This window comes from Wolffia australiana, chromosome 13, assembly GCF_029677425.1.
Source record: "Wolffia australiana isolate 7733 chromosome 13, ASM2967742v1".
Taxonomy (NCBI): domain Eukaryota; kingdom Viridiplantae; phylum Streptophyta; class Magnoliopsida; order Alismatales; family Araceae; genus Wolffia; species Wolffia australiana.
In genome coordinates this window covers 16,101,203-16,115,696 of record NC_135847.1, presented here as the reverse complement: position 1 = coordinate 16,115,696, position 14,494 = coordinate 16,101,203, and the positions used below count along the sequence as shown (strand labels likewise).

Here is a 14,494-nt window from a genome sequence, read left to right as displayed (position 1 = left end):
TCGCAACACAGGAATGGGAACCCGGAAATTATGATTATCAAATATTGTTTTCGCTATATATTATACCTGGTCTCGAACAGTCGAGATACTTTGGTACCAGCAAAAGTTACCTGGTACTGCGAAGATTGTTCCGCAAGATCTACCGCCAGGGTACCTGTGTGTGATCAGATTTCTCCACGTCACCCGCATTCGCAAGTAGTCAACGCTATCGAGGGTGAATGACGTCACCTACGGAATCCTCGTCAGGAAGGTGTCTCCGATGAATGAAGAGAGAACGTGAAGGGTTAGAAAATTTACCACCGAGTCGACCGGGGAGAGATTAATTAACGGGGGGAAACAAGATGTTTAGACCACTGTTCTAAGCGCCGGCGGTGGAGAGAATTCATCCGGATGAAGGGTCGGCGCTCTTTGATCATCTTCTCCGCCGCCTTCCAGTCCTCGGCGCGGCCCAGCGCCACCAGCAGCGCGCACATCACGCACACGCTCCGCCCGTGCCCTGCGATTGCAGCCAACCGAGTCAGGGCTCGGCCCGTCAGTAGCACCAAGGAAGGAAGGCAGATGGCGCACCGAAAGCGCAGTGGACGAACACGGGCTTGCTCTGGGCTCGTTGCCGGCGCGCCCATCGGACCGCGGACGCGATCTCGGCCGGCAGCGGCGCGCGCGTGTCCCAGGTGGCCACGCAGAGGTACGCGTTCTGCGACGTCGCGGCAGTTCTGGGAAGCTCGCAGGTGCAGTCCACCACCGCCGGGTCGCCCGGTGGAAGGTGAGACGTGGACGACGGCCACGCGCCCACGTAGAGCCCTTCGGAGACTTGGGTGTAGGCTGGTTCTCCGCTTCTCATCCTCCTCAGGACCACGAAGAGGCGGATGAAGGCGAGGTAGGGAGCGAAGAGCGCGGCTGACCAGATCGGGAAGCTGCCGTCCGCGCGCTTGCCGAGCAGAAGAGGAAGATTGATGGACGGGTGCGACGCGACGGCCACCAGAAAGGAAACGAGAGACGCGTGCAGAAGGATTGGAGAGATGGGTGCTACGCCGGAGTTTCGGGCGAGGAGGAACGCCGAGAACAGAACCGCCGCCTTCAATCCGATCAGCGTCGACAGCCCCACCTCCCCCATCCTCGATGATGGGCGATCTGGAGAAGGGATTCGATCTGCCGAACAGCGTTGGGAGGAAAAAATTGGGGAAATCCTCGGTTTACGGATCTCCTCGGATCGGTGGAATGGAGGAAGGGGGGAAATCTAGATCTGCAGCGCAAATCGTAGAACCGAGATGACGAACCACAGATCGCCCTGAAAGAAGCAACGATGAAATTACCGGAAAATTTCCCCCTCCCCCCGAGGCGGAGGCCGAAGGTGTCTTCTCGTTCGTCGGGATCTTCCTTCTCAATTCCCCTATCGGCCCGGGCAACGAAATTATCCCCGTTTCTTTACTTCCTCTCTCTCTCTCTCATCTTGTACGACGGATGACGGTCCGTCACCCGTCATCGTTTGAACCGATGGACGGATGACATGACGGAAAAAATCAGAAAAAAGTTTACGTTGGATTATTACTGTTGTCAGATATATATTCTACATTGTATTTCATGTATTAAGATCTAAACGTAAGCCCTCTACAATGTGTGTATGATGACAACTTTCACTATGACGACCATAAAAAATGACTGGAAATTTTGTGGACTGACATCATTGACAAAAGTGTCATCAAACAGGAAAGCTTTGCTGATGATGACCACGGCTGCCATTGGCGATGAGGATGATGACTATCATTGACGAAGGTGACTACAATCACTGACGACGAATACCCTCAGTCATGGCGGTGATGGTTGTCATGGATAAATGACGACCCTTACTGTCGACCTCGATGACGATGAGTGACAACTATTGTCAAGGATATTTTTTGTCCATGGCGACAATGATGATGGTAGACAACATCAGGATAAGAAGTCAGCGTGGATGATGATGGGTTGTCGACGAAGATGACTACTAATGTTGATGAGGAAAGAAATTGTTGTTGCCAAGAAAGGTGACTGTCATCTATGGGGATGAACACTATCGTTGATGAAGATAACAATTATCGTCATTGAGAATGATAACCATAAAAAACAAGGAAGATGACTAAGACTATGATCAATGATGATGACCGCCTCCACTATCGTCATTGATGGTTGTGGTTATTAAATGAGTATTTCATAAGTGATCTATAAAACATCTAATAGAATAAGTACCTTGTCAGAAACTTTTTCAACCCTTGACTTGCTTCTAAGGAGAACTTCTTCAAGCCAATCAATGGCTTGACCTCCTATGGTGTCCACTAGACAAGCAGGTTGTTGGATCTCCCCTTCTAGTTCACTACTTCTTGAAGATCTTGTGTTTATTCTCACCATCAAACATGCCTGAGGAATGAATGGAGAAACTATAGAAAGAAGGGGTCACCCAGATCTGGCTTGCCCTTTAGGTGCCCACACGTATTTATACTTATTTAAGATTTTTTATAAAAACACTTGAAAATAAAGTATATTTTCCAACATCTTTTTTGTCTTATGCATTTGACCCTCTAGGCCCATTTATTGCTCTAGTTCATAACATTAAGGCCCAATAACATTTATTGACCAACCTTATTATTTACTATATCAACATGTAGATTAATTAATAGATGATCAATTTTACTCAATCGATAGGTTAAGTTTCCAGACCATGGAGTGTCAAGCTACACCTCATGCTCTATAAAATATTGAGTATTTTATATGTTGATATGATTAATAATTTTGGAAGGCCAATAAAGGTTATTGGGCCGCTGGACTCGTTAACTAGACTGATACATGGGCCTTAAGGGTCACACGCAAATGATCTTTTGGACGTCGGAAGATGTACTTAAGTTTTAGGGGTTTAAGAAAAATACACAGTTAGTATAAATAGGGGAAGGCCCTAAAATAAATTCACCCAAGTCAGAATTGTTCAGGGGCCTTTTCCCTTCTTCTCCCTTCTCCCTATGCCCCTCTCCAACCCCGATGCGATCGAGACGACATAACGTTGACAACGGAGAAAGAACAGGGCTCATCAATGAGGAGGAGATTCGACGTGCCGAGGATCACGTGGATACATCTAGAGGCTGCACATTTGAGTAGCTCGACTCTGCTCACTCCAGGATCCAAGAAATCACGGATGTGAACCATGTAAAGCTAATTCGTTTAATATTTTTAATGATGTTGTTCGATTCCGTTCATGTCTTCCGCTACGGAATATTTTCGTTTATTCATACATGTCAAGGCCTCTAGAACCCAAAACTTACAACCTTGGCCAGGGATTTGGATGCATCATCTTCCATGAATCAATCTCCTCTTATAATTAGGGTGAATGATCCCATCTTTACCGTACAACCATGTTTGAATCCCATGATATGATACTCGTAAGTCGTAGTCAAGACTAACACAACCTTAGCACAGAAATAGTGTAGGAGGAGGACTTGAATCCACAAGTCTTGCACTACTTGAAGGAGCAAATTCCTGAATCCACAGAACTAGCTTCTTCAACCCTTGAGTCCATAAGGGGTTGTGTTTGCATCCATATACACTAAAGTACTCTCTAGCAAAGAGAACACTCATATGGGATAGACAACAGTTTCAACAAAATCATAGACTTCAATAATAATTCTTCAAGGGTACATAGGGCCCTTATATAGGCTACAACAAGTGCAGGGTCATCCATAATGATTGTAACCATGAAATGACAAGTCAAAACATGGAGAAAAATAATTTTGACAAGCTAAAAAAAAGGATAAGCAGCATGGCAGACCTGAACAGACATATCCTGCAGATATCAAGAGATATTTGTGTTGCTCAAGAAGATATTGATGTGACAAAATAGAAGATATGCAGCTCTTAAAAGTTAGAGCAGAGATCCTCGCAAGAGAAGAATGTAACAGAGATGAATCTGCTAATAAATCTTATCAGAGAAAATCTGTCAAAGGATCCTATTAGAGAAAATCTGTTAGACCATCTTGTGAGAGAAAAATATGTTAGAGGATCCTGTCAGAGAAAATCTGTCAGAGGCTTTTGAGGTGTTCTTGGTAATTTTCTACAGATCTTGTCAATTCTAGAAGAACCTTCTCCTTAGGCCACAAGTTGCTAATGGGCTTTAGAAAATGGGCTTATGAGCTACATCAAAAACATAGTCGTCCATCCACGAGATATTCTTAGTGCCTCAGGTCATTAGATCACTTATACAACCATGATATGAATCAACTTGATTGACGTTCAGGTATAATACCATTTAGGGATTCAAGCGAATAAATTCAGTGAACTCTTTCTCCAAAGAGCACCCACCATATGTCCTAAGTATTGCAACACTAATAGCCAAAGGATCAGCTATACTTAATGTAATAAGGATCATTTTGGGATACTCTATCTTAATAATTTGATGTCCATCTCCACTAGCCATCAAATAGCAATATTTAGAATACATAGTTAAATATTAATGATTAGTACATTATATTCTCATCATAATAGCAATATTTAGAATACATGTTTAAGGATTAATGATTACTACATTATATTCACTAGGTCATTGCACATATTCATTGAATTCATTATAAACATAATGAACTAATATTTTATTCACTGAACTTAAATAAAAACATGGTTATGTGATTCGACATAAGATGGCCACATAATAGCCATTAGAATCAATTTGGACCAATCAATAGGTTAAGTTACCAAGCAATGGAGTGCCAAACTACACCTCATTCTCTAGAAGATATAGAGTAGTCTTTGAATTCTCTTATGGAACCTTGTTTGTCATTGGTTACCATGTATGTATAATCCATAGTCCATGTGAGACCCCCAAATGAATTAGAGTATGGTTAATCTTTAAACCCTAATGTGTCATTTAGTAAGTACTAATGTGTCATTGAGATATTTGGGTGACATTATCTCCAAAATCCTCAATAACCTTACCATCAATTTAGTTGTTTTGACCTCATGAATCAATTTGCTTCTATACTAAGGGCAAATGATCCCCTCTTGATCACATAATCAACTCCATGTAATTCATCAAATCCGATGGTTAGAGACTCGTAAGCTATTGTCAAAACATAGTCATCCATCAACAAGATGTCATTGATGTCTTAGGTCAATAGATAACTTATACAACCGTAACATGAATCAAAATGATTCATGTTTAGGTATAATATTATTCAGGGATTCATATATAGAAATTCAGTGAATAAATGTTTCCACACTTACAGCCAAAGATCACCCACCATCTGTCTTTAGTGTCTCCACAACTATGGCCATAGATTGGACATACTTATCAGGTAAACATGACCAGGTAGTGTTATTCTATTTGGATTATTTGATGTCCATCTCAACTGTCTATTGGATAAGAATACATGGAATATATGCTTACAAGACTAGTGATCATCGTGATTGCATCATAATTCGCTATGTTGTTGCATATATGAACTTCATTTTATACATTTCACAGGAATAATAATGAATAACGTTTATTTCCATAAACTTAAATAAAACTGGTTGTGTGGTTGGTTTGATAGCCACACGATACTCATCACAGCCCACATGTGGCAATAGAAGAGTGATTTAAAAGGGGGATAACTTGTATTTTCAATGTTTATAGAAATATTATAGATATAAAATGTCCGTTCAAGAGAACGAATACTATAGAAATTGTTAAATTGAGGAAAAGTGATGGGGAAATTATTCAAATGCACAGAAATCAAGTGCTTGAATGGATTAAAAGCTCCTTAATTGTTGATACTCATGTCTTCAACCCTCAAAGTATACTCTTCGCTTGGATCTCTATATTTATGTAGGATTAGGCTTTTTTTATGGGTTGCAACCGTTCGGATCAGATTGTCGATCATGGTTTTGCTTGGATCATGATCAATGCACAATCATGATCTATCATATGTGGAAGCATCAACCATCTCGATTGAGATCGTAAGTTTTAGATTCATCCATACTTTGAATGGAACAAAAATTTTGGTCTAATTGAATATGCAAAACCTAATTTTATTAGCCATGTATGGGGAAGAATGATGGCTTGTGGAATCCTAGGGTTGTTGTACTAGGTTGTTTTACCTCTAAATGACAATGTTGGTGGCAAGGATGAGAGAGTATCGCATAATGGCATTGCCAATGTCTGGTGGGAATCATTGATCATGCACATAACAAAGGACGGGTATCATAAAGTGACAATAGAAACAAATTAGGTAATCATCCTCATGTTTTCCTCTTGGTGCATTTATTCTAGAGCCATGGATAGGGGTATGGCAGGCTGATAACATGATAACTTAATGGATATTTGGATAAATTTTAAATGATTATGGTATTATTAATTCAGAATTTATCATGGTATTATTTGATTCAACTAAATATTTATGCATGAGCTATAAATTCTAATTTTTTCAGATTATGGTTCTTTTTTACTAAACTTCTTGACTCCTTTGAAGTCAAGCAGTTTTAGTACTGATGAGTATTCTATAGTTTCACATGTGCATAAATTCACATGAATAAAAAGATACAATTCGTCAGGAGTTGGAGAATTTTTGAGAGTTTAGTGATTCTCAAAAGGGGGCTTGAAAGGAGAAATCAGAGGAATATGGGCCACTACCTGACCTCTCCATTGGGCTCTCAAAAGCCTTCCAAAGAAAGAAGTTGAAGATTACAAGGGGAAACTCTCAACCCATGGAGAAAAGAGGCAAAAATGGCAAGAAAAGAAAATAGAAAATACCTAAAGGGGTATTTTAATAATTCTTCCAATCTATAAAAAATATTTTCTCCCTTATTTCCCCTCATTCTGGACGTGCTCTAAAAGTGGCTGGCCAGCAGGACAAGACATATTTCAGAATCCAGGTTGTTCAACTTGCTTAATGTAAGTTTGTTGAAGTTGCATTCAATCCAGTCTCTTGTTTGCATCGAAAAATGCCTGATCCTGGAAAAATATAAGTATCCAGACTTGAGAGGAAGCATTTAGGGCTCACAAGGCATGCATTGAGGTTTTAGGAACCTAGATTTCCATTTTCACATCATCATCCATCCATTTACCATTAAAATCCATCATTTTCTCGCTCTATATACACGTTTTCCCTACTTTCTCTCTCTAAAATAATTTCATTCTCTCTCTAGATCTTAATTCATATCCCTATTTCATTCTCTCAAAATTTCATCAAAATTATCATTCATTTTAACCTTCAAATTCTATCTCAAACTTCTTCTACACTCTCTCTTCATTTTCTCTCTCTATCTCTTCATTTCAGTCATTTTCTCTCTCTAAAACTGTTTCTTTGTCTCTCTAAAATACATTAACGTCTCTCTCTAGATCATCATTCACTCTTACTTTCAAATTTCAAAAAAAAACTAGTGTTTGAATTCCATCATTTAGTGCAAAAAAAGTGGAGAGTGGAGGACTTGGTCAAATTAACCAAGTCCTAACCATATTGGGTCAAACTCATTAGGGCTTAGCCCATTTGGCTAAGTCTTGACTTAGCCAAATTGGGCTGAACCCTAGTGGGGTGACGTACTAAGGCCAGCCCTATAAGGGTTACACAAGGACCACCGACTAATTTGGTCCACTATCACCGTTGTTGCCATTGCTCTGCCACCGCTCCGCCGTCGCCACCGCCGGCGATAGCCGGAAAAGGTATTTTTCTTATTTTATATATTTAAAATTTCCAAAAAAATCATAAAAATTCCTAAAATTAATATAATAAATATTCAGTATTTTTAACATCTACAAAATTCCAAAATAATATTTAGCCATCGTTTTGTAATATTTCTAGTATTTTTTGGTGTTCATTAAATTCAAAAAAATTCAAAAAATATTTATTTCCTATTTCTAGTTTTAATTAAAATTAAAAAAAAATAGTCTAAAATTTTTTTAGTGTTTCTATTTTTAATTATGATTTAATTTGGATCATAGGAATTCAGATAAATTGACTAAATATCCATAAAAATCTTAGAAATTATATATCTCACTTTTAAACTCACATCCTTCATTCCAAGCTTGCAAAAAATTCTGAAATTAAATTTCTGCCTCTCTGTGGATCGACCCATTACTTGCCCTATATTAATTATAGAGTATTTATGTGGAAAGTTTTCATAAATATTGTTGGTTAAGTCTGAATCAAACAATGACATAAAACTCCTAAATTTGGACTTATCAGAGGCTTCATGTATGACTGCTTATCAACCACCAACTTAGCAAGCAACCTCGCTAGCAGCCTAGCCATTTTCTTAAATAACATCCTAGCTAGTTGCCTTACCCCCTAGCTGGCTAGCTTCTCATAACATATTTTGAGACACACATTCTCATGATTTTTCCTAGCAAATTTAGAGATGTGAAACTAGCTAATCATTAGATGTGAAATAGAAATTAACATGCTAATTTTCATAATGATTTCATGTATTTTATGTATTTGTATTTGATGTAATACGAAGGGCGTGCCGGGATCGGACGGCTCGTATTACGTCATAGGAGCAAGGGTAAGTGAATTCGTAGTTAATGATATGGAATGAATGTCGATTATAAATCCTTGATGAGCAATAGGAGACGACTACGAATGAGGAGGGAAGATCAACGACGTCCACTAAGAAAGATATTGATCAGATTAAACTCCCAATGACCCTTCGAGACCAAATACAACGTCTACAAGTGGGGATCAACGAGTAACCTTCTACCGCAAAGAAGTCCTATCTCTCAACGCGGTGTTTATCTTGTAGCAATGATCATAGTAATCCAAGGCAGAGGACGAGATAGCAGAAGATGGCACTACAAGGTGTAATAATACTGGGAAATAACGGAGGAGAGTTGAGCAGGTACCTTGTTGTCGATAGCCCACGATGGCGAAGTCGGTTGAAGATTTGGCCGATGAGGAAGACTCGTCAAAGTGACTGGCTCGAGGAGAACGGGGACCCAATGAGATGTCGTTGGAACGGTCGAAGGCGGCGTGCCGGCGTGGTGGTGCAGTCACGCACGTGTGTAGAGGCGCGGTGGCGAGGAGGGGGTCGCGGCGCGGACGAGCACAAGTGCACATGAACGCGGGCGCACGCGGGACAGGCGTGGAGGATTGCTGGTGCGCGCGCGGTACAGGGACGTCGAGGCGTGAGCGCACTAGGGCGCGGGCACGCGGGCGCGGTCGCGCCGGGGCGTGGCGCTCAAGCGCGGTCGCGCAGACGCAGTCACGTCAGGGCGCGGCGCGCGGACGCAGTCGCGCTGGGGCGCGAGCGGGGCTTGCGCGCACTGGTAAAGCAGAGCGCGCGGGCGGGGACGGGTCGGCGCACGGCGGGCGTGGCTGAGGTCGAGGTGGAGCGGGGCACCGACGATGCTGATGACAGCGGTGGTGGAGCAGCGGCACAGGATGAGCGGCAACCTCCAAGAAAGGAGTTCTTGAAGAATAACCACCCAAGAAACTCCAAAGGAGAGGGCGGTTTCTTGACCTGCTGGAGAATTCTTGATGGCGGATGGCGGGATCTTGGCGGGAGTCGACGACGGCACACCCCCAGAGTAATCTCAACGAGGGGTTGGAGGCAACGACACCCCCAACGTTGGCACTTTCTTGGAACTTCTAGACAACGTCGGAGTAGTCTCAACGAAGAAGCCTCGATGCTCCAAGAGAGGGCGATTCTTGAATCTTTAATTCCCGACCTCGAAGTAGTCTCGACGAGGGCGGTTGAACACATCTTCATGGAGTGGTCTCAACGTGAAGGCGCGGGCTCTAATCCACGGAGTAATCTCAACGTGGAGCGAGGATAGCCAATTCTCTCTATACTCTAATTCCTATCTACACTAAGATAGAACGAGAGACAACTTTCGAATTTTCTTCAACGATTGCCTGCCTTCACTTGGGCATGCTATCCCCTTATATAATGATGATAGGTGCCAAGTGAGGTCGTGGAGAGGACGAACCGTCGTGAGACGTGGTTCGGCCTCTCTTCAACAGTTACAAGCAAAAGGAAAAACATAACATGGACGAGGCCCAAAACACAGGCCCAGTCCGTAAAATCCAGGAACGAAAATTACAACAAGACAAAGCAAATAAAATACGAAGATAGAGGATGCTTACGCGGAGTACTTAAATCCCTTGTGGCGAGCATCGATGCGAGCAGCCCGGCGTGGTTGGACTTGTCCCGTCCCGGCGTCATCTGGATGGTCTCCCATCAGTATTCAGTGCAAAAATCATACACGCATGTTACTGAGGCTTAAAATAATTCATTACCATCACTAAATATAGTTCAGATTTTTGTTTGTTTTATGGTATTTAAACATAAATTACATACCTTAATTTCATAAATATTATATTTTTATAATTCATCAAATATATTTTTAAGATATAGTTACACATTATATATTTTATGATATGTTTAGAATACCATTATGATTTTTCCCAATTTTCTATTTGACTATGAAATTTTCTGACAAAAATGCATGGAGAAAATAAGTTTGAGATAGAAAATATATATTTTGACTTATCTAAAAATTGATAGGATGTTTATCATGTTCTAAGACTTAAATTCTGATTTTCCTCATTTTCTAGACATTAAATTCATGAATACATAATTCTATGAGTCATATAAATATTTATATTTATTCATATACTTATGGATTTAATATATTTTTTGAATATAGCAGTGTTCAAAATGAAGACAGAAGTCCACTATGGCGAACCTGAATGCCCTGTAACTGCTCCCGATGGTTTTTCAAAAGAGGATGAACTTCATTATGAGATTGAACTTCTGGACTTCTTTAAAGCAAGGGTAACTCCAAGAAATTTCCTGTGCTTGGCTTTGTTAACTAACTATGCATCTATTTTTCTAGGATACTTTGGACTCTCTATATATGCTAATATCATGTTTTATAAACTCCTGAAAACCTTATAAAGCTCACCTTTTCGTATTTCCAAACTGCATATAATCCTGTGAATCACAATCTTAGTTCATATAAACGAATCCAGTGGATAAATAGTCTTTCTAGACTATCATTGGTAAACTGGCATTGCCTTTACATTGAGATTTTTACGTTAGTGCATGAACGAGCCCGGAGAGATTCATTTTCGGGCTCCATGTTGGGTATTGGCGTACTTAAAGAGTATTGTGGGATGTGAAAGCTTGGTTAGTAAACGGGGAGGTATTATGTTGGAGATATTTACAGATGCAGATTAGTAAACGGGGCTGTGCTCTTGACCAAAGATCTTCATCAGGTTTCTCTTTCATTGGAGAAAATTTGGTGACTCCAATGAATTGCATTCCAACTGCCAGAACCCTTCCAATGGTTTGGTCCTCACCCCCTTGCTGATTGCCCAACATGCAGGTGTGAAGAGCACAACCTCTCTATTTGAAGGGTGGTGCCTTAGACTGAGCTTTTTGGTGACTACCCATGTTGGCTTCTACGACAGGCAGAACTTTATGACACATCAGTGGATATGCTTCGACATACGTAAGCACAACTTCCTTCGGCATCCAGAGTCTTTCTCTAGACTGTTTGACATGGAAGGGAATCATGCTTTTTCAAAATGTGATCTCATCCTATGAAATCTATGAACATATTTTTTGAATGAATTTCTTATTTTGCTTGATTTAGGGATATTGATATGGAATCTCTAACATTAAATTCATAAATAAATTTATTTTATGTAATTAAATATTTTAAAGGACTTTTATTTTTATTTTTCTATTATTCCTCAAATTTAGTGCCTTGCTGGCAGTCTATATCTATACTTAGTGTCTCCACGCTAATGGTTATGAGATCGGCTACACTCATCATATGAGTGACACAAAATGGTTTTATTTAATCTAGATTTTTGATGTCCTTCTCTAGTAATCCGTGTTATGGTCTCATCATAGTTCACTTGGTCATAACATGTATTCATGGACTTAATTAAAAGCATCACATGTGTGTTATAATAGATGTAGTGTACCATTGAACATCAAAAGAGATATCAAATGTGCCATGGGCTCACCAGCCACTTATATATTTTCATCATCTCTTGAAATAACTGACTGGATATTTTCAACACTTATCCATCCCTATCCATCTATAATTATTTGTCCTTCCATTTAAATTTCACCCCTCATTAGTTCTTATCATCCACCACGCCACTTGTTACATTATGATGAACCATATATTAGGTTTAGAAATGTCGTTGAAGGCTTCTGGTTTACACAAAAATATTTATAAATTTGTTTATAAACATTGGGGAAGGTCAAATTCACAAGAAGCAAGTATTGAACACGTGAAATTTAACTTTAATTTTTTATGTATATACTTTTTGACAAATTAGATATAACTTAATAAAACAAAGATAGTGAAAATTTATTAATTATAATTATAGATTTTTTTCTCATATTTAAACTAATATATTCATAATTTATAAATAATTAAAATAATCTATTCATAATTATTTTGTAGTTTTCTAATTTGAAATTCCATTCAAATTATTTTATTAAATTCTGAATAAATCAAGCCAAATATGAAGGATACTTATTTAAATTAAGAATTCAATAGGTTTTCATCATTTCCTAAATATTTAGCAAAAAAATATTTGGAAAGTAATTAAAAGTTAAAGAGAGAGATGAGAAAAGGTTTTTTTAGGAAGCACACAAAATGTTTATCCTAGATAACCTAATTTATTCAAACTTATACAATAATTTGGGATTTTTAAGAATTATCTTGTGAGAAATACTAATTAGTTATATTTAAATACCTTGGCTGGCGCGTGAGAGCGTTGGACGACAATGATAGTTGTGGGGTGACTGAAGTGAAGCAGACGAACAAAATATCAATATTATTTGTGATGGCGATGGTGGCACATACACAGGATTGTACCTAATGAAAGGGATGAAAATTTTAGTATCATGGTTGGTTAGGGAAAGGGAGGCATATTTGTACCCACGAGCATAGAAGTTGGAGATGGAATGTGTGATGTTAAAAATGATAGAAATATATGTGGCCAGCAAGCCAATCACACATTCCACATCTTGTTCCATGTTCATTAATAGAACATATTCATTATAGTGCACGTGTGATGTTTATAATGAATTCCATGAATATATGATCGGACTCGGTGAATTATGATGAGATAGTAATTCGGAGATCACTAGTCTTTAAGCATGTGTTCTAAACATTCTTATTCAAAGGATACTGGAGAAGGACATCGAAGTATACAGATAGAATAACACTATCTAGCCTCACTCATATGATGAGTACGACCGGTCCTATAGCCATGAGTGTGGAGACACTAAGGATAGATAGCGGGTGTTGTTTAGTAGAAATAGTTCACTGAATTGATCCATACGGACCCCTGAATGGTATTATACTGAACTATTAATCAGGCTGATTCACATCGTAGCTATATAAGTGTTCCTTATACCAGAGACACCAAAGAAGTATTGTGGATAAAAGGCTGTACTTTGACTATGGCCAACGAATCTCTAATCATGGAATTCTAAATGGTATTAGTTCATGTACATCAAGAAGTTCACAAAGATGATTGAGTGGTCAATATGGGATCATCCACCCTCGGTATAAGAGGTGACAACTCAAGGAAGATGATGCGATCAAGTCCTTGGCCAAGGTAGTGAAATATAGGAGAAGAGTTCTTTGATGATTTTTTAATGCGCTATTACTAACTTGGGTGACCGATTAGGGTTTGATAGTTGACCATACCCTAAGTAAACCAAGGAGCATCAAGTGAATGAGGGGTTATACGTCCATGGTAACCGATCACGAACAGGTTCTATTAGTGAGTCGATACACACTCCTTTGTATCTTGTAGAACACGAGGTGTAGGTTGGCACCCCACGTGTTGGAGACTCGACCTATCGATTGGGTTAAGTCGATCCGACATTAGTTAAATATATATGTTGATATAATTAATTAATTTGTAAGGCCAATAAGGGTTATTGGGCCGCTGGAGTCATTAACTAGACTGATACATGGGCCTAGAGGGTCACACACAAATGGTCTTTTGGATGTCAAAATATATACCTAAGTTTTAGGGGTTTTTATGCAAAATACCCACTTAGTATAAATAGGGGAAGGCCCTGAACGAAATTCACCCAGGCCAGAATTTTTCAGGGCCTTTCCCCTTCTTCTCCCTTCTATCCACACCCTCTCTCCATCCCTGATGTGATCGGGATGACGTAACGATGATGACCGAGAAAGAGCGGGGCTTGTCAACAAGGAGGATGAGATTCGACGTGCCGAGGATCACGTGGATACATCTAGAGGCTGTACACTTGAGCAGTTCGACTCGTCCCACTCTGGGATCCAAGAAATCAAGGATCTGATCTGTGCAAAGGTACTTCGTTTAATGGTTTATTGATGCCGTTACGATTTCGCAAAAGTCTTACGCTGCGTGTCGTTTGATTTCTTTATCCATGTCAAGGCCTCAGGAACCCAACAAAAAACCTAAGCTATCAGCGATGAAAATTTACTAAAAAAGATGAAAATGTGAGTAAGAAAAAAGACGAAGACCATACAAAT

At 39.8% G+C, this 14,494-nt stretch overlaps 1 protein-coding gene across 1 annotated transcript; it reads right to left on the bottom strand.

Moving 5' to 3' along the window:
- Window positions 1-10: 10 nt before the first annotated feature.
- LOC144711260 (uncharacterized) lies at window positions 11-1,410 on the bottom strand. The gene is made up of 3 exons (XM_078585210.1): window positions 568-1,410; window positions 298-496; window positions 11-228 (listed from the first exon to the last, which is right to left on the bottom strand). Exons 1-2 carry the CDS (start codon window positions 1,112-1,114, stop codon window positions 324-326), a joined length of 720 nt encoding a protein of 239 aa, XP_078441336.1. The 5' UTR covers window positions 1,115-1,410; the 3' UTR covers window positions 11-228; window positions 298-323.
- Window positions 1,411-14,494: the final 13,084 nt, after the last annotated feature.